Below are 21,517 nucleotides of genomic sequence, written 5' to 3'. Positions count from 1 at the left end.
TTAATATTTTCAAACCCAAAACTCAATTTGTCGTATTATTTGTGTTAGTTCTAAACTGGCAAGCAAACCAGGGCAGGGGAAATGCTTGTGAAAGAAGAGAAATAACTTCTCATAAATCTAACATTTTTGCAAAAACTTTTTATATTTCTAAAGATTCTAGCTATAAACATTGATGTATTTTGTTGGGATTTGACATGATAAGCCAACAGAAGAAAGAAGTTTCTACAAATATCTAAAGAGTGTGGCATGTTTTTATATTTTCAATTTGATGTTTTTCAATAAAATCCTCCATAAACAACTGACTGTAGAAGTCACCTAATACTTCTACAGCATTAATAAAACAAGCAGTAAAATGACATGTCATAACTCTATTAACAGGACAATTATTAGTTGTGAATTTGACATTTGTGACTTTTATTGAAGAGTAGCAAGAAGAAAAACATTTTAAAAAAAGTCCATCCTGCAGTTTCCGAGAAAGGTAAATTGCTCAGATGAAATCAAATTAAAAGTTTTATCCCATGTTCAAACCATGAAACAAATCAATCGCTTTATGTAAAGAGATTGATTTAAATCTCTATATTTAAATCTCCATATGAAGGTAGAGTTGGAAATTGAGAGATGTTGGAGTAGGGGATACAATGTTTGTCCATTATGATTGATTGAGGCGAGTTTGAACTTCCTCTGGTTTTCTGAGGTGCTTTTGAGATGTTAATCAGGTGTAAAAACAATACCTTGTTGCCATGGTTACACATCATAACTGCACAGCCACCGATGCCAGAGGGAATAATTGTCCAAACATGCAATGATTCAACCAAAAATATATACAAATATGCAATGTATTAGTAACATTTTAGGAGTATTCGTTCATAAAATAATAATTACTGTGTATTTTCTAAATAAATGTGTTTTTTTTAAGTATTATTGCTTTAAAAGGGAATTTCTTTTGCCACCAGACTGTGGGAAAAAGCAGGAAAAGCCTGTGGAGAAATGAGCGACGCAGCTGACAAATTAGATGACGCTGTGAGAAAACTCTGCACGTGTTGCGACAGAAAACAAATGAGCTGCAGCCGACGAGAAGTGAATCAGGTTCCATAGCAAATGGGAGGGTGTGGTTCAGCTAAACCGCCCTGACATGTGCTTCGCTACTCGTTGTTCCACCAGGACAACGAACGCAGAACAAGTCAGTTTGTGTTGTTCTGGTTGAAATGTAATGAGCAGCACAGCTGGACAGAAACACAGCAGCAGCACGGAGTGATGAATGAGAGGCAGCAGCTGACATCTCACTGAGAAAATCCCCAGACTTCCAGGTTCTCACAAATAAGAGAAGGAGACATCTTCCTCTTCCTCCTCATCGTCATAGAGTCCATGTCATCTGCCAAGCGGGACGTCCAGCTGTTCCACATTCCAGCTGCCGGACCTCCCACACCCAAAACTGCATGGCACATTTGTTTATTCAGACAACGCTGCTGCTGTTAGCAGATGTGCAGAACGCTCTCACTGCAAAAACACAACATCTTACCAAATCATTTTGGTTTCTTGGTACATTTGAAATAAGACAAAACTAACAAACAAGTAACCTTTCACTTACAAGACATTTTTATGCCAATGGAACTCATCAATATTAAGTAATTATTTAAAGTAAGTAAAGTAAGTAAGTATTATTGTGGTATTTAGCAATCTAACTGACCTAAAACATGAGTAGTTTGGTCGGATTTAGCTTCAGTGTCAAAAAAAAGCTGCACGTCTTTTTATTTGTTGTGCTGCATTACACACAACTGAATATTAACTGGACATGAAGTGACTCAATATTAGAGTTTTGCAGCAATTATCTGAAGTCACAGCAGCTTCCTGTCTCTCTCGTTCCATTATCATTATTCTCCTCCTCTCTGAGGGTCAGAACAAACACATCAAAAGCATCAGAAACTAGTAAAACCATCCATTTCTGACTGATGACATGATCCCAAATACTGACTTAACGTTCCCAATTTATGACCCGGAACATCACCAACCACCAGTTCTGATCGCTGTCTGCTGTTGCTCCAGGCCACTAAGCCATAAAAAGTTCAGCTTTTTACTCTCTGCTGGGTTTTTTCCCTCTATTCTTTGCACAAGAGCAGATGTGTTTCATCAGGAGTGTTTTCTGGTGGACAATAACACATCTGAGCATGTGAACTCTGTCTGAAACTTGATATGTCATGAAGCTGATAGAGCTGAGAAACTGCAGCAGAACCTTTAAAATCTTTACAATGAACTTAATAAGGAAGCTAAAGCTACTACAGTGTGGAAATGCATAAAACATTATTATATGCAAAGAATAATTCATATAAAGTCCAAATTACAAGCAAAAAGATTCATATTTTTCTCACATGCTGATGCATCCATACACTACAAGAGCCAGCAGATGGCAGCAGAGACTTAGCTCACTGTTAAACTCCATTTATTACTGATTTGATGTCAAAATAAAAGCACTGGAGGAACATTATAGTTTCTATTTGTTATTGAAATTTGGGTAGAAACATTGGTAGAAATTTAGTATTTGGTGATTATTTTGTTTTTTTCTAACAGTAAAATGGTGGGGTACTGGTTTGTTGACTCTGCAGCTCCCCCAGAGTTACCATTGCCTGCATTGCTGATGAATCCCCTCCTTTCTTTGCCTCTAAGTTTAGATAGGCTTCCACGGTGCTTTCCCACTATCAGATAACATCCTCACTATCAGATAACATCTTCAAAGCCAAACAGGCAAAGTAGAAGAACGTTTTCCTCAAGGCTACTTTGGCAGAAACTCAGAAATAAGCACCCATAACAATCCTGTAGGATGTTGGCATGAACAAAAGCAACAAGAGGCTGCAAGACGTTTTAATTCCCTCATCCAGCCGCGGGCGCCACATTCACAGCCGACTGAAGACAGTCAGCTCCTTGTTTGAGCCGCTGAATGAGGACGTCTGTTTTAGAAAGTGCTCAGTTTTCAGGAAAATAAATTAAAAGTTCTTAATGAAATGAGCGACAGAGGAAAATGAAAAGCAACTTTGAAGCTTGTTTTGGTGGTTAGAAGTGAAACTGTTATCTGAACTCGGCAGCATTTCAGCTGCAGGAGCTTCAGGCAACGTGAGCTTGAGGCCTTGCTGCCTTGAGCTTGAGGTTTAAATTCCTGTAGGTTGAGGACTGATTATGATGATGGCAACGCTGAGTCATAAAACGGAAAAATTACAGACACAGGAACATTTTCGTTCAGAAAGTTCGACCTGTAGCAAAAAAACACGCATGCAGTAAAGGAGCTGTTTCATGTATGGAAGATTGAAGCCAGATTTTTGTCCTCAAACAAAAAGATGTGGAGAATAAAAGAGATTGTTGTCAGACAAAGAACATATCCAGAACTCTGCCTGTCATCACATTTCAGTCTCGTCTTACTAAAACAGCTGTACTGATTTAAAATTATTCTTTTTTTAAACATAAATGCACCGAATCACATGTTTATTGGTAGCTCTGCTCCAGTACAGCACACAGATACACCAACAGCTTCACAAAGTTGGTCCGACATGTAAAAACAACTTTAATGTGTTCAATCAGTGCAATAAAGAGTATAACAGCCAATGTAAAATAAACAATATTTGTCAAACGTGAAAATAAACTGCAACAAGCATGAACTGTAATATATTTTCACCAACTATTGCATAAAATGTGGACTTTCCACCCTGATAAGGGAATATTTTCAAAAAAAATAAAAATGTAACCAGACAATACAAAGAGGCTCTGATGCAGGAATATTTTGATGTATCCATCCTTGAACCTGGACTGAAACGCCGCAGCAAGAAATAAAATGGTGGAACAAAGTATCTACCAAGGGTTAGGACAGACCAAATTATACTTTTCTGCAATGCTGGAGACTTTAAGTGCTTAATAAAATTTATTCAGAGGTTTAAAAAGTGAATTTTGCATGTTATGTCCTTTTTAAAAGTGTTAAGATACAACAAAACACCATTATTATTTTGTAATTTTCTCTAAGCCTCTTTCTTATTGGTATACCACCTGGCTCGTATCTATGCCCCGTTTTATCTATGAACCACAAAACAGAAAACAGTTTCAGAGAGAAATTATTGTACTTACTTTGTAGGTAAAACAGACAGAATGTACAAAAGCTTTAATTTCACAGGGAATAATAATACAACTCTGTCTGCAACACAGAATTTATTTCCATATTTTTATATTTGAAAGTACCTTTTTCACTGTTTTGCATCTTTGATTGTTATAGATTGAAACCACACTGATTTCTAATAATTATAGATTATATTTTGGTTACAAGCCTGAAACCAATTGTGCCAGATTTCAGACATTTTGAAACATCTGCTAAGTCCAAATATTTAAATCTCTGCCCAGGTGTCCCAGCTATTGAATTAAGCTAAATTTAGCATGAAGCCGTATGCTGTCTGTGGATTTCTGATGATTAGATCTGAAAGAGCGAAGCAGGTGAGAGCAGCCACCATCGTCACGAGTTCTGCAGCTGGAAAAACAACATTCCCCCATTAGCCGAGATCAGAACGACCAGGCGGACCTCCACACGGACCATACATGGAAAGATGAAAGATGTAAAACCAAACATCCTGTCACCCCCTCTGCATGAGGTCACACCTCTGCTGCAACACTTTAACATCTTGCAGCAGGTAGAAAACACCCCCAGCTGCATTAGGGAGACTTTGAAGTTTCACTGGTTGCAGTCTGCAGGGCTAATCACCTGCAGGAGGCAAACGAAGCTGCATGCGAGACACGCTTGGGATAAAAGTGGTAATTACACAAAAATGGGAGTTAACTGCAGATGCGAAAAGTCCCTGAGGTGATGTGGAGCACAAGAGACGCCACGAGTTTGTTTTAAGAGGCCAAGCTTTCACTATTTACTCAACCTGTCCAGACGCCGCCGCTGCACACATGAGCATATCTGCACATAAAAACTATAAGTTAAACCTTCTTCTTGAACTTTTCAAATATATATTTTTGACACTACATGCAGAAAGAGAGAGCATCAAAACTAAAAGTGTGACAATCGTTAAGCAAATAATCATTGAATTGTGATTTATTACTTTTCTCATTGCTTTTGTTTCAACTTGCCCGTGTTTTTAAAGGTCTATTTTGTTTACATAGACTTAATAATTCATTTTATGTGTCATTTTGTTTACTTATTTTGGATATTTAACGCATCTTTTTAAAGGTTCATTAGAATTTAAAGTTTACCGATTTTTCAAAATGTGTTCTTATTATGCCATTAGCATAATATTACTTGAAAATGGTCTCAAAACAACATTATTGTTTATCACAATAACTTCTGGGACAATTTCATTGTGACTGCAAATAAAAATTAGTTTTGAAAATAACTTTTTTCTCTTCATGAGAAAAAGGAAGTGATTTGAATAAAAAACTTTGTATTGTAGACAAAAAAAGGAGACAATTGTCTATTCTAGATGTTTTGAGAATTTTTTTTTTTAATTGAAATTAGATTTTGTTTGATAATGAGGCAAATTTACCTCTATACAAATTAAGCCGTTTTCAGGAATTATTCTCATTAAATGTAAAAGTAAAATACTCTTAAATACATTTTATTTACTGGGGTCTTAGCTCTGGTTTTAATAGCTGTTAGCATTGTTGTTATCTTTTCTCTGAGCGGTTTTTAGCTCTGTTTCTGTTAGCTAAAATATGAGTTGTCGTTAGCATGAAGTCATTTATCCACTAGAGCAGTTTAAACCGGTACATCAGCTTTTTGTTGAAAATAAAACACTTTGACTTGAAATTGTCTTCTTTTTCTTTTTAAGTTTATTAGCAGTTTCGCTAAACATCTATTTAGCCTACTCTACCATGTACTAGCAAGGAGTTTGGGTCAAAATTGCATTATTGTGCAAATATGCTTGAAAATGATGATTCAAAAATGTTTCCATGAGAAACAAGAAAAAATTTATGTTTACTTGGACTGTTACTCTTCTAGTTTTTACTGCTATACACAGTTAAAGTAATCTGGCTCTTTAATTTAAAAAACATAAACAATACATAAAATTGCTAATAGATAATCCAATTAATTTTTTATACTACTTATTATTTAATCAGTTTTTTATTGAATCAAACTGATATCAAATTGAATTGTGGTTCAAAGAATCAAAATTAGATTGTAATTGTGAGGTTACTGACTGGAGGTAAGATACTGACTGCTCAAAAGTACTCATCTTCAAATAAACTGAACATTTTCTAAACTTTATACAGCCAATCAAAATGTGGGATCAGATTATATGAGCAAAAAAGTAAAATATTAAATGCAATCCTGACTACAGAAATGGTTTCATAAAACTCAGCAAAGACTTAAAATAACATTCAGTTTACATTAACATCTCATCTAATCTCATCTCATCAGGATTGCAGGATGTGATTACCTTTACAGATTAAACCTAAGAAAACATGTCACACATGGATTATAATTCATTCATCTGTAGTGCATTTAAAGTTTGTATAGAACCAATTATATCCTGTATAACTTAACTGTGTATAGTCCTCACTTCCATCGTGAAATCTCTCTTCTCTTTGTTTTCAGGCTTTAAAAGCTCAGGATATGAGCCAAGAACTTTTCTCCCATAAATCCAAGACGGAAAATTGGGGCTTCGTGTTCAGGCAGGTAATATACTCTCCAGTTGGGATAAATAAACTACTATTCTGAGTTCCAATTATCCCACAAACCTCCCTGTATTTTCTTTACACCCTGAATACACACCATGGAGCTTAGAGTTTTATTACTCCCACTTGCGTCTGCTTTGATAATATATAAGCTCTAATATAACATAAAACATGGCGTTGGGCCACCCAAGAGAAACATCTTTTGCTCGTTATGTGCTAAAAACTGTAAATCTGGAGTTAAATAGAAAAAAATGTAAACAAGAAGGACGTAGAGATCCATTCTGTCTACAGATCCAGATGGTAAATGACTATTTTATGAGGCTTTTTTATGTGACTAGAGGTAAAACATTCCCTTATTTGGAGGATTTTAACAATCATGCTTGCATTTATCTTTTTGGGTAGATTATTTACCTTCATAGGAACTTGTAAACTCTGCAAAAAACCTGCATTTTTATGCAATGAAATGTTTCTGACTTGTTGTGTGAATTCCTGTAAAGCTTGCAAAGCACTTCTACATATTGAGAGGCTTTGTCTCTACATGAACATGTGGGCATGCCTGAATGTCAGCATAACATTCAATTTGTGTGTATGTGTGTGTGTGTGTGTGTGTGTGTGTGTGTGTGTGTGTGTGTGTGTGTGTGTGTGTGTGTGTGTGTGTAATCTGCAAAAGAGACAAGCCGCCAGGTAAAATTAGGCCATGAAGATGAGTGTCTGTGTTACTGGAAGGGTCTGACAAGCCCTGGAGAAAGGAAAATCTGAACTTTAAATTTGAATTAAGAAGAGCAAATTCACCTTGATCTTAAAAATGAATGCATAATTCTCAGACGATGTTAAAAACGTATCAAAATTACACTGATTCTTCAAGGATTTTTGATTAGCTTAACTTGGTTTTCTTTGAAAAGATCAATAGAATTAAACAGAAAAATGCAAAAAAAAGAAAAACCGCAACACAAAAATGCTAAAACTTAGTCTAAATATCTGCAAAATAACAAACGAAACATAAAGGAACAACAATAATAGGCATAAAATGATCAGAAAAACATCTATGGTAGGATGAGAGAACTGAATATTTAAAAAAATATCCACAACACATAAAATTGTGTTTAAAACATTAACTTCTTCTGGCAAAAGTTGTAAATTAACCACAAAGACGCAATAGCTACAAAGAAACACAAATATACTTTTTTAGGTGAAAGCTGCAGAGAAACAATAGTCATTAAATGTTGTGATCTTTAAACTAACGCAGTGAGTTTGCATGGGGAAAAAATCTCTTGGCCTTTGCTGGAACTGCACTGAAATATGTTACAAGAAAAACTATGAAAACCGAGCAAACATGCAAATATTAGCCGAGCAATTGAGCAGATGCACGTTCAGAAACAAATGATGAAGCTTTGCATGTTTTATCAGAACATTACAGAAGTACAGGAAGAGGAAAAAGCTTAAGAAAGAAAAGGAGAAGTAGAAATAAAGTTTTGTTGGTGGTGTGTGTGTGTGTATCTAATGCCTACCAACGAGACCCTGGAGGCAGGTAGTTTAGTGCAGGAGTTGCCAGGCGATTGGGGAGAGTTGGCATCGCACTTACCTCTAATTGATACCACATTGTTCCAAACCAACCACAAATACATTAATGCACATCCACACACACCATGTGGTGGTGAGTTTTCCAATCTGTTGGCTTGTGTCTACCTTAATCCACGATTTTTGTTTATCTGCACCGATTGCAGTTTTCTGGCCAATCTTTAGAAAGCCTGATCTGTCGATTCCGATTTTGGTCGATACCAATTTTTTAAATCTGAAATGGTGCTAAATATAAAAAGAAAGTCGCCAATTTTGCAACAGAGTTAACTTTAAACATGCAAACATGAACTGGTGGGTCGGTCAAGGAGTAAGATGGGCTTCACATGTACGTATCAGCCAATCACCAATCTCTAAAAAAAAATGTAGGAAATCGTCCAACTGATAAATCGTTGCACCCCTACTTTCCTGCAACGGATGCAGGTGCATCTGTAATGGGTTTAAAGTTTATATACAACTGTATAAAGTCACAGTTTAAATGTGGCGCTACAGTTGCATAAAAACAAAAACAAACTCAAAAACAGCTTTTTCCCAAAAGCAATTAACACCACGAATACTCACATGCACTAATTATATGGTGGTTATATCTCTATGTGTATATAAATTCAACTGATTAATATTGTAAATAATGTAAATATCACCATATTTATGGTTATATTATAGATATTTCCTACATTGTTTGCACTGTTGGACATGTTTACAATGACAAACATTAAATTAAATCCAATTCATAGTAGCTTGTGGATTCATAGTTAGTTTTAAAAATTTTATTTTGGGGTGAATGGGGCTTGGGGGCTCCATATTTTCTTTCTAAATTTAATCTGAAGAGTTTTGTCAGGCAGGATCAAGCAAAAAAACAGGATTTTAAATATACCTATATGAAAACTATGCAAAGAAATGACGCTTCAAGATTATTTTCTGGCAGCCACATGTTCATATGCAACAAAAATTTAAGGCAGATAGAAAATGGAGTTAAATGTGCCCAAGCAAATACCAATCCATAAAAGGCACACAAACACAAAGAGATGCAAAATGACCATATAAAGATATGAATTCCCAACTTAAATGGATCCTGTAACCACAGAAAAGCCTCAAAAACCTCCAAAAAGATAGAAACCTGCCACATAAAGACAAAATAAGGACCCAAAGTGATGTAAAATAAAAACAAAATGAGCACATAAAGGTTAAAATCAGCAGAACCAGTCAGTGTTGGATGTGATGCGTCCAGGTAACACCCTTTAGACATAAATCCAACTCAAACTCAGCAGGCTGTGTCTCTGACAGCCGAGGAGAAGATTTGTCCTTAATTCCCAAAAAGCAAGCCTGGACACTTTCATCAAGCTCAGACACATTCCTTCTAGGAAAGCTTCTCTTTGCATCCATGAAACTTATTAGAAAAGAAGCCCAACACATTCATTTTAATGAGATTTCCTCAATATTTTAGCACCTTCTTCACAGTTTCAATGCATTTGTAGGATTTCAATGATTAGTTGCCTAAAATGTCCTAAAATCCTCTTACCTCTGTGCTGAGATTTTATCTGTGCGACCGCCAGCAGCACACAGATGCAGGTCTGCCAGCTCATAATCAACCACCTGCAGCGTTCAGGCATCCCGATTCCTTCAAGATTCTGACAGAAAAAAAAATAAATAAATAAAATCCTCTCAGATGTTTGGAGGGTCACTTCTCATCTCAGCCGCAGGAAGCAGAGAAATAAACAGCAGAAAATCCTCCTGCTAACCAGCGCAGGGTCTGTGCGCCTTTACGCACAGCGCTGAGCAGGAGACACGCTGCTCTGAACGCAACTCTTCCTGTAGAGGTTTTCAGAGTAAAGGCTTTTCTGTTCAAGAAAGGAAATCATATTTTGTAATTTAAATTACCAAAGCAGAAGAAAAACTTTGCAATGTTTGCAAACTATGCATAAAATATACGTAAAAACCTGTGTTAGCCTTTAGAGGTCTGGTCAAACTCAACTAAAGAATACTCTTAAAGGGACAGTCTTGTATTTGCACTAGAGAAATTATAGATACATTTACTTTCTTTGAAGGCAAACGTTTACAAAAACAAGATACAATTCCTAAAAAATAATAAGAAATGAAGGGATTTAGATTTTCTGATGAAGTAATTAACAATATTTAAGAAATTAGTGGCAAATCTGAAGATTTTATGCGTTTCTGCTTTCTTGTATAATATTGAAAAAATCATTTAACGTGCCACAATGTCTGATTCAAACAATCCTATAAAAGCATTTAACACAACTGAAATGTCCAGACTTGTAGCGAGGTGAACAGAGCTGCGCCCCACGCTGACAAACTGCATCTTAAAGCCTAGAATATAATTATTTATTAGAGGTGTGCCGATCGATCGGCCACCGATCATAATCGGCCGATAGCCGATCACCTGTGTCTCACTTCGCAGCCTGCACGTGCAGCTGATCTACTCTTTCTTTCAACACTGCGCAGGCGCAAGGCAACAAATCCTAAGCAATGTGGTGTGGAACTTGAACGCCCTGAGAGTGAACGGGTAAGTTTGCGTGTTACGGTGGAAAATTACCTCGGGGGTGAAGCACGTCAAAATGCATCAACACAACGAATCTAATGTGACATTTAAAAAACAAGCACTTGACGGAGTTTGGCTACATCGAGGCTCAATGAAGGAAAAAGGACATCCGGAGCGGCCAGTGAAGCAGCGCACAGCTACCAAACTCTCACCCGGATTAGGATCACGGTCGGAAAGCTAAACAAATAACCTGAAAGATAATTTAAGTATTCGAGCTGCGGTGTAAGATGCTGGTTCTGTTCTCGTTGTCGAACCGCCGCCATTTCACAGACAGGGCGCCATTTCTGCTCCACCTGCAGTGAACTCTCACACCGAACCTCTGCTTAAAGCAGCACGTAACTTAAAAGATTTTAGATATGTATTAAAACTTTCGTTGTCCTACGGATAATCTCTGAAAAAGAAATCCAACTCCTCTGCCTCCTGTGTTCTGCAGAATTACTCCGCTCGGTCAGAAACAACCAATCAGAACCAGCATCAATCAGCTAGCTATGCTATCAGGAAGGATTGTTTATTTTGATGCAGCCTGCGTTTCATTTTGAATGAGTGTTTCCTTTTTTACTTGACATTATTTGATATAGGCAGATTATTTTACTCATGTATAATTTATGATACTGAGAGCCTTACTATTAAATATTATTTTACTGATTGCAGGTTTTTAGTTGTCATTTTGACCGAGTAGCTGCTGTATTGTGCCTGCAAGTATTTTGCTTTTTTTTCTAAATTAGGTGAATTTGTTGCCAATCATTTAAAAAAATTGTCAGATCACATAGTAGCCTTTATACCTTAAGCAAAAAATTAACAGTCAATCCAAGTGATCGGCAAAAATCGGTAATCGGCCTCATTGGTGATCGGCAGCAGAAAACCTGATCGGAGCATCCCTATTATTTATGTTGGACTACCTAGTGGCTGAAAGAAATTGTTCATTTTTCCCAAATCAGCTCAAGTCCGTTTTTCTTTTATTATGCTTCTAAATTACAAATAAAGTTATTAGTGCACATGACACATGTAGTAAAAAGGTTTTTTGACTTCCATGTGTTTTCCATCATTGGATAGCTTAGAATCCATATCTGTAAATTATTCAAAATACCAGAGAAGACTCACATTAGGAGGAACAAAGACAATGACTTGAGAGATTAATATTTTCATTTCAGGTTATGTGTTCTGGTCATTTCCATAGCAACAATCAGAAGCAAGACCTTGACCTGGAAGGTGAGCTTGTTGATGAGGTCACAGATGACCTCATGAGGATATCTCTGTAGAAATGGATGAGAACATTGCAATGGTATGCTTTTTCCCCAATAGGATTTGGGATGGGGTACGTAGTTACCAAAGGGTATGGAATTATTTATTTTCTGAAAAGGATTTGGACCAAAGTAATCCCGGTGAAATGTTGGTTAACGATAGTTCCACGGTTTCCGAAGGACAAAGTGAAGGGTCCCCCCAGATGGCACACGTGCGCCGCTGGCTGAAGTTTCTGGACCCTGGTGCGGCGCAAGTCACAGCAGCCTTCACTTCAAAGCTCCAAAAGATAAGAGTATGCTGAAGGTCGCCAAGCTGAAGACAGCCACCATATGCCAGTCAGTGGCATTTATAGCATGTTTCGTCAACTTTGCCAAAGGACGTTGGGAAGGCGAGGAGGCCATGGCGTGCGATGCCTTTGCCCAGGCGCTTGGGTCTGCCACCAGGAACCTCAAGCGCAGCACAGCAAAAGGCAAGCGGGGGTGCTGACGGACTTCTGGTGTTGACGTGAAATTCTCTCATTAATTTGAAAGAAGTAAGGACGGAATTAATTTCATGTGTGTATGATGTAGTTTCAGGGCCAAGATGGTCATCGACACCGAGTCTAGTGTCTTCAACTGCCAGAGAGTCCTGTTCAGGGCACAGGAGGACGTGAAAGGCATCGTGAAAAACAGAGGAAGGCCAGCGCGTGACGGAGAAGGAAGAGACCAGGTTTTGGTACTATTGCGAAGCCGTGATGCTCCTCCGGCTGTTCTTGAGGCCCACAGTGGTGGAGATCCTGACGGATTCTTCCTCCGAGTCTGGGAGAATTGCCATGGCAGTTTGTGAATGTGCTTCTTTTTGCTTATTTCGTGCCCTTTTTGTTTCCAAGGCCAAAGAGTGGCTGGAACGCAGACCGTATGGCGACTTGGTCATTGTGGTCCACCAGTCTACGGCAGCAGGAAAGCCAGCTGCATCCTTCGGCCTTAGGGAGGCGACGCCGCTGTAAGATGGGTTTCTGATGTGGTAGAAAGCATGGCCACTCGGCATGTTTCCCGACTGATTTCAGCCGTGTTGGCTTCTCTTCCCCCGCAGTTGCTGCAGACACGAAAATCCATTTTCATTCTTTGGAACCTGGAGAATAAAGCTAAAAAAAAAAAAATTAACCCTCAAAAAAGTGCCCTGGTTATGTTGTGTGGTTTTACAAAGTTAAATGAGAACGATTCTCAAGTGAGCAATGCTGTTGGATGAGCCGCGGAGCCCCTAAGCTTCAGGGTTGTTTCCGGTCTCCGTCTCTCCCTTCACCCTTAACCCCGTCCGTCCAAGCACGGGGAATGAGACACGCCTGGGAGACGATCAAGGGGAAAGGGACAGGACATCACAGGGACTCAAGAGAACACAGATCCTAAAATAAACACAGAAAACTCATCACTACAAATTTAATTTACTTGACAAATTGTGCCCTAATTGTACCCCTTCTTTATCTTTTTCTCTTTTTTTTCCAACAGCCGTGTCGGAGCAACACCAAAGCGCTCTTTGTCAGAGCAACCCAATTAACATTTTAAATACCATAAAAACATAACTCAATTCAACTTTTTTTATATATTTTTAAATATTTAATTAATGAAATGTATTATTTTAATTTAATTCAGGCAGATTTTTAAAAACAAGCAATCAGTAGGATGGAGAAAATATGCCAGACACAAATGAAAATATGAAAATGAATGATTTGTGTCTGGCTACGAAGTATATTCGTGGCCAGACGATGGGGTTTCTGTAGATCGCTGCGAATGGTTGACCTACGTTGGATCTGAATCCAGCATCCTACGACTCAACATTAACGTACAACTCCAGCAGGAATTTGGGTTTACAGAAGCTAAATAAATTTGCCAGGAGATCCAAACTCATAGAAATAACATGGGTTACTTCGTTGTCAGCGATGGCATCGTTATCATAGACTACTTAAAATAAAACTCACAGCTCACCCAGCAGAAACAAGTCGGCAGTCATTTAATGCTTCTCTCTTTTGATCCTAAATGCTTGACCCAACATGAAAACTAAACAATTGTATTCTCCATTTGAAAATGTACTGGCTCGTCGTATAACATGAGGTCTGCGGCTCCAGGTAGTTAAGTTATGTGGATCGGCTGGATGCAGGGTAAATCCTCAAGATTATAAGAGAAGTCTTTTTTACCGAGATAATATGGATCATATTCTAAATATACACGTATTTTTTTTCAAGATGCCTCATCTGTTCCAGCCTATTTAGGGTATTAGCATACTCGTGATCAATTTTGCCGTTTTGAACCTGAGAAATCCCCTTCCTGTTTAGGGTAGGGTTGCTCTTGGATGTTACCATAGGAACAGCTACCTGAAAGTTTGTACCTTCATTTCTGTTTTTCTGGAAGATTGTTTTTTATTCTTAAATGTTAATAGAATACTTTGTTTTTCAGGTTTGTGCATTCTGGTGAATGAAGGTAGTCCAGCCGAGCGTAAAAAGGATTAACAGGATTTATTTTCAAACCAGAACCTATCCAGATGGCAAACAGTAAATCAAAACTAAGCTGAGAGTGCAGCTAAATGAACGCAGAGGATTCCACTAACGGAAAGAAACACAGGTGAACTTAAATATACTGGTGACAACACAATCAGAAACTCAAAACAGCTGCAGTAATTACGCACAGGTGGCAGGGATGAAGAAACAATTAAGGAAAGCAGAACAGATCATGACAATTTTGGCTGTAAATACAACTTTAATACATTCAACAGTTGCTGTTTCTAGCCCTCTTGTGACAAGTTAGTCAGACATTATTTCTTTCTTTGTAAAAGTTGTTTTTGTGCAGCCATAGAAGACAACTACACAAAACCTTGACTTCTACAGATTAAATAAATACGGAAGAAACAATGACTTGTTGTCTATCACGGCTCAAGTTTTTGTAGTCCCATAACCAGATCTGTTACAAATGGAACCAGTATTTATTTCCTATTTCTAATACAAGTTCCTATATCTTACTGAAAAGTTACTTTTAAGTTAGTTGTGTTTTATTTCCAGTGCATTAAGAAATTTGCACAACAAATTAGACCAAAAATACTTGGTGAAATTTTGTGATTTACAGAGAATATTTCGTTAATGAAATCTTTTTTTTAGTTCAAACAGGTTTTTAAAAACAAGAAATCAATCCATTAGTAGGACAGAGAAAATATTAACTTGGTTTAAGATGACGTAGCACTGACGTCACCCATACAGATGGATGGCAGGAAGTAAGTGCAGCCCATTTATTTCTCTTGATCCAGCATCAAAATACCTAAAGTCTGTGTCCTGTACAGTTGTTCCAACAGTTCTAATAGAGAAAAAGATACAGCCAAAAACGGGAGGTGCAGAAACTAACAATGCCGGAGTTAGCAATGCCCACTTTCTAACAGGTAACGATCGCATCGTTTAAATTGTATTTTCAGATATTTTATTGAACAGTTACTTGGAAAGACAAGCGTTTATATGTAAGATATATTATTTTTATGCCCTAGCGTGATTGTCCTCAGAGTGCTAACGTTGTTAGCAGCTAGCTCAGCGCCGAGTCCCGGACAGAAAATATGTTTATTCAGTGGGACTTTCGTGCTGAAATAAAAATAAAAAAAGGGAGGGACCATTGCTATATAACAGAGGGGAACTGAATAGCACCTGGAAGACAGAGGGACTGGACACTGGCCCATTACAGAGGGCGCAGAACGCGGGACGCGCACAAGATGGTCAACTTCTGTAGAGTGATCTACTTTAAAATTTAACAAGTCTATTTATAAAAGTTTGTGTGAGGTTTTGATGCCTCACACTAACTTCAGACACGAATATACTTTGTGTCTGAAGTATATTCAGTGGCCATGACACAAACATGAGATTTCTGTAGGTCGCTGCGCAAGATTGACCTACATTGGACCTGAATCAAGGGTCCTACTGCAACTCAGCATTAACATACAACTCTGGTATGAATTTGGGTTTATAGAAGCTAAATAAATTATTTACCAGCAGATCCAAGCTCATAAAAGTAATATGGGATAGTTTGTTGTTAGCAATAGCATCAGAAACAAGTCGACAGACATCTAATGCTGCTTTTGATCCTAACTGCTTGACCCAACCTGAAACTAAATGATTGTATTCTCCAGCCTTTTGAAAACTTCCCATTCCTCTGGTAACTACGTATCCCAAAGCACATCCTTTAGGGAAAAAATATACCAAGCCGATCTTTTCAATTTCTTCAGAGAGCTCTTTGACAGTCTTTGAAACTCTGAACAAATGATTAAAGGGAGTCTGCGAGTCTGTGATAACATTCATTTAGAACTTTCAATACCTGGCATTGTTTTACAATATACTTGATAATAAACCACTATTAAAATTTTTAGAAAAATCAAGAAAAAACAAAAAGCGAAATGAGATTTTAGAGTTTTGATGAAAATAAAACACTGCATTTCAACATAAAGAACAGATTTTGCATCACAAATTAACAGTTTCAACATTATAGAACATATTTACATTTTTTTTTCATTCTCACTTATTTGTGCAAATAAAAAACAGGCTCATAATTCAAACTATGTACAAATGTTTTTCCAGCCAGGCCCCTGGGTCCACCCCTGGTTCCGAGCAACCATTCCATTCAGAAATAAAATTCAAAACGTTATTTTCATCGATCAAAAACTGAATCGGCTAATCCAAACTCAAAATTGTCCAGGAATCTCCGTGGTGTCTTTTTGATACTTCTTTTTATTCCTGGGGACTTTTTCTTCCCCTGGAAGTTTGTCTTATCTTATTAACACACACTGGATTATATTTCATTGTACAATTCAATTATGTCTCTAAGATAGTATTTTACTAGTACAAAGGTTTTGCTCTTGTTGCTGATTGTGCAATAAGGGATAAAATCCACCAGTTTTTCTGCATCCACTAATTCAGTAGCCTATGCAAGGTGTGGGACTTCAACTTGATATGCCATGATATTACTATCATATTGTACAGTTTGAAAAGGTTGGTATTCCAAACAATAGTGTCGAATCAACTAAATATATGTCTTTTATCAGTCCAAATTCTGGCAAATTACCATTTACTTTTGATTGCAAAGTACATCACTCAAAGACTTCTGAGTGATGTATTTATTGGCATTTATCAACTGAATGGCTTCTCTCCTGCATGGACATATAGATGTTTCAGAATCCCAGTGGCAGAAAAACTCCTGTCACACTAATGACATCAGTGAGTTTTCCTTAGGTTGAAGCTGCTTCCCTCTTCTCCTTCCTCTGCAGCCGGCACAGCTCCTCCTGGATCTTCTCATCATCCCGCTCCGTAAGACGCCAGCAGCTGTCTCGAAAAAACACACAAAAAAATAAGTTATTAGCTTTTTCACTAAAAATCAGAACAAAGTAATTGTGTTTTTGCAGTGTAGAGGTCAACATTTCCTGTTATTCTGTATCATAAATAAAACAAACTGCTGTGATTTAACAACATTGGACTTACAAGATTTACAAGTTAAAGAAAACAAACGTGAGCAACAATGGAGAATTTTGTTTTTAAACTAAAAAAAAATCTCGATTTTTAAAAATGCTGTACAATTGGACTGACCACCAAAATATTTATTTCCTTAAAAAAACTGTAAAAAGTACACTTCCAAGATGACGCCAAGTTTATTTTTATAATGTAAATCAGACAAAAATGTAAAATCAAATTATTCTTGATCCAAGGCTGTGCTCTTAAGCTGCACTTATCTTGCTGAGATGCTCTTTAAGCTTCTCAGCAGTATTGGTTGATTGTATCATCCTGGAGAAAGGAAACGGTAAATTAATTTACGTCTGTGATGAATTTCTTCTTCTTTGTCAGCCTCACCTTGTTATCAAGCTGCTTGTACAGGTTCCTGATGGCGTCCTCAAACGTTTTCCTCTCTTCAATGGAGACATCGCCCCTCCTGGCGGCAGATTGTCGAAGATGGGAGCGTTGTCATTAGGGCATTGCCAGGAATCTTGGACCCCATGACAAAAAATTAAATTGCCCAATCCCGCGCAACTACTGTTAGATTTTCTTGAGTCTATCTGACCCATATAAAGCGTCGCAATTTTAAAGGCTTGCAACTGCCTTGCTTTCTTTGGTCCAGTTGTAGTCGTCCTCCTCATCCCCTGGGGGGGTCCTCTTCCCCTATGCGGGCCCCTCGATGCCCATCCATCCGAGCAAGCTCTGTAGCCAGGCTCGGATGACGGACCACAGCCTCCTGGACGTGTTTGTAGAAGCTGAGTTCATCCTCCATAAACGCATCGAAAAGATGGTCATCGTGGTCGCCTAGGGACTTAACGTACTCATCAATCACCCAGAGGACAACATCCTTATTCCAAGGATCGAGAAGAATGCCTTTCTAATTCGCGAGAGCTGCATCTCCGAGTGAAACCAACAGTGTATGCACGATCCACGCAATTGGCTTGAACAGCATGGCCCGTACAGGTCCGAGGTCATTTCTAAATCCATAGTAGATTCTCCCGTCAACTGCTTCCAGGGCGCGACACATATTGTCCCACTCCCCGGGATATAATCGAGCCACAATGGGCCACGGGAAGTGGGGATGACTGTGTATGGCTCGTGCGATGAGATCGAGCCATACACAGCCTGTGCCAGCAGGACACGGAGTCTTACTGCACCCTGAGGCACCTGGGCCAGCCAGCGTGCCATCACAATATGGGCATTCTCATCGTTTATGAAGTGGCCGAAGTTCTGGCAGGTCAGAGCCAAGTCTTCATGCCTGTATATCTGTGTCAGCACTGGCATGAGAGCTCTCAGGTCGTTCATGATTCTGTTGCCCTTTGGCCAGCTCAGATTTCCCTGTGTCGTGAATGAGATTAACAGGATAAACTTGCCGTACATGCATCTATCCCTTTCATGACACTCAGGACTCGTAATTATCAAGAAGATAAAGGCAAGTCTCTGCACGGTTGATGTGTCGGGCATCCACTGGCCGGTATTTGTTATATACTTATCCAACTACACCATCCACGTCCGTCATTCGGTTCACTCCGTCCAGGAACCATCTGGCATCTCGTAAGCATTGGACACTAGCCAAGACTCTTGCCAGTTCTTCTCTCGCCTCCTCGGTGCCAAGACACAGCTGGAGAGGGAAGTTAGGGACTAGTGCTTCAGCAATTATCTGTTGCCGAGCAGCTGCCCCCTAGTCTCTGTCCATTCGGAGAGCCAAAATCACCCCAATTAGAGCCAAATGCTCTACATGGAACCCTTGGTCCTCCATTCGTTCTAAGGTGAATTCACCAAGATTGAGGTACTGGAATATACACGGGAGTACTCCACCACCACGGATGAGCGCGCTACTTCCGGGTTGTCTCCGGCACCTCTGTGCCTGTGGTTTTGGTTGTGCCCGTTTCCCTGTCTGGCACCGGCCCCATCCCGTGGTTGACGGTGTGTGTTACCGCCATTTCGTTTGGGTAGGCCGAGAACCTGCATGTCCCTCAATCGGTTGGTTAGGTTTGAGGCCGCATCAAGTGGTCTGTTGGACCCTGCGGATGGAGAGGGCTGTGCCCGAAGTCCTGGGGCACCTGGCTGTGCTGGCCTACCTTGCGGAGCAGCACCCGGGGGATCGGGCTGTCTGGCTGGATCTTGCCGCTGGGGAGTGTCCCGTGCAGGAAGCTCATCAGGTCGCACTCTTCGTACTGACATCTCTTAAGGATAATCGTAGACAAACCGAACTGCAAAACAATCGTTTTAAACTAACTGTGACAGAATGGACATCAGAAATAATTACACCCCCTCTCTTTTCTTTTTTTGTTTACTTGCTTTCATTTTTCTCGTGCTGGCTGTGCTCTTAAGCTGCACTTCTCTTGCTGAGATGCGCTGTACTGCAGTTACAATGGTTCGCCACCAGTGGGCACATAGAGCACAGTGACCACTCCTGACTCAGCGAGCCAACGGCAGTTAAGCGCAGTAACGGCTGGTCAGCGAAGGCGCTCACTGTCGCTCTCATGTCTCAACAGCGTTCATCAAAATAAAAGAACCTGCGCAAAACCACACAGATTAATTATTAAGTGTACAAGACAGTACTGATACTAGCACAATAATTACTGCTAATGAATTTTACATGCAACAGTCTGCATACAATACAGCAAATAAGTTGCTTAAATTTTTTATTATTAGTTTTATATCATTGAAATGTCTCTTACCACTAGCAACAGTGACAGACAACGTGCAAAATATACATAAAACCATCCAGACTTTTTAAAAAATGCTATGTAGTTGCATTTTATTCAAGCTGCAGTAGATAACTTCAACTTCAACTTCATTCACTCACTGCTAAATGTGCTCATGGTGGAGAAACAACTTATTGTTACAGGAAAACTGTTTATCTGCCGTCGTTGGTAGCTATGCTAACTATACTGAGCATTCACAATTTGAATCTGCACAGCTCTGTGCTATGCTAGCTGCAAAACATCTAAATCTCCATCATTCATTGTTTTACTCATCTTTTCACTTTGAAATATCTTATGAAAAGGAAATTATCATTGTAACTAAAAATATTCACAGTGATCCAAATGGTCTTGATTTCCAACACATTCTTCTATTTCTCAGTTTGATCAAGGCCACCAGCTGCAAGTCAAAAACATTGCCTGCAATCTGAAATTGAAAAGTAACTATCTGGGTTTACTTAGGGAGAGAAAGAGGAAGATAAAACTCTCACATCTGACGAAAAGCTATTGGCATGAAAACCTAACACCTCTGCTTTCTAGCAGAGACAACAAAAATTGGCCTGTGGGTTATATTACCACAGGTTTGCGAAAAGTTGCTATGTCTGCAACTGTTAGGAAATCAGAGGATTAGAAATGTGTGAATTAACAAGCATTAATCTTGATCAAGCACCTGATATAACAAAAACTACCCACGCTGGAGAGGCTTCTCTAACACCCAAATATTTGGACGTAAATGTCAGATTATGGGGTTGATTAAACACCAACATGAAGGAAACCTTAATGTCTGAGTCTCTGTTCAGACATGTTAGGCTGCAGTTTGACATCTGTCTCGAGTCTTTACTTAAAAACTGCATTCCAGCTGCAGAAAGAAAAGCTTTGCATGATGATAGATGCTCCAAAGCTTCCAACTGCACCAATAACTAAGTACTCAGAACCTTTACTTAAGTTAAAGTACCTCCATGACAAAAAAACGAGCCCTGTACTTCAGGTCTTACGTGAAAGCATACTGATATTATAGAAAAGATTAATATGTTTTAATATACTCACTGACATTAATTTGTTCTATGTTTTCTCAAAAACACCTTATTGTGATGAAAAAACATAATACAATACTTGCATCCTATATTTAAAGCTGCAGTGTGTAAATTATATAAAGAATATATATTTTTTAAATATTTCTTTAAATTGTCAACAGTTTGTCATGATGATCTGTGAAAAGTTTGATCTTCTCCACCTCCTCCCATAGCTACTATTGCCATCTGAAGAAATGCACGAAAACAACCAATCAGAGCCAAGAGACGGGTC

The 21,517-nt window shown here is 38.7% G+C and overlaps 1 protein-coding gene across 1 annotated transcript in view; it reads right to left on the bottom strand.

The window, feature by feature from the left end:
* The window catches only part of LOC103457617 (uncharacterized), a 37,388-nt gene extending 27,387 nt beyond the window's left edge, over window positions 1-10,001 (bottom strand). Inside the window, exon 1 of the mRNA XM_081597490.1 lies at window positions 9,740-10,001. Within this exon, the coding sequence (XP_081453616.1) occupies window positions 9,740-9,830 (91 nt within the window). The 5' untranslated portion in view covers window positions 9,831-10,001. The remainder of the gene's footprint in view (window positions 1-9,739) is intronic.
* Between the last annotated feature and the right edge of the window lie 11,516 nt (window positions 10,002-21,517).

This window comes from Poecilia reticulata, chromosome 2 (genome assembly GCF_904066995.2).
Source record: "Poecilia reticulata chromosome 2, P_reticulata-male-v2, whole genome shotgun sequence".
Lineage (NCBI taxonomy): Eukaryota > Metazoa > Chordata > Actinopteri > Cyprinodontiformes > Poeciliidae > Poecilia > Poecilia reticulata.
This window is presented reverse-complemented; position numbering and strand designations above follow the sequence as displayed.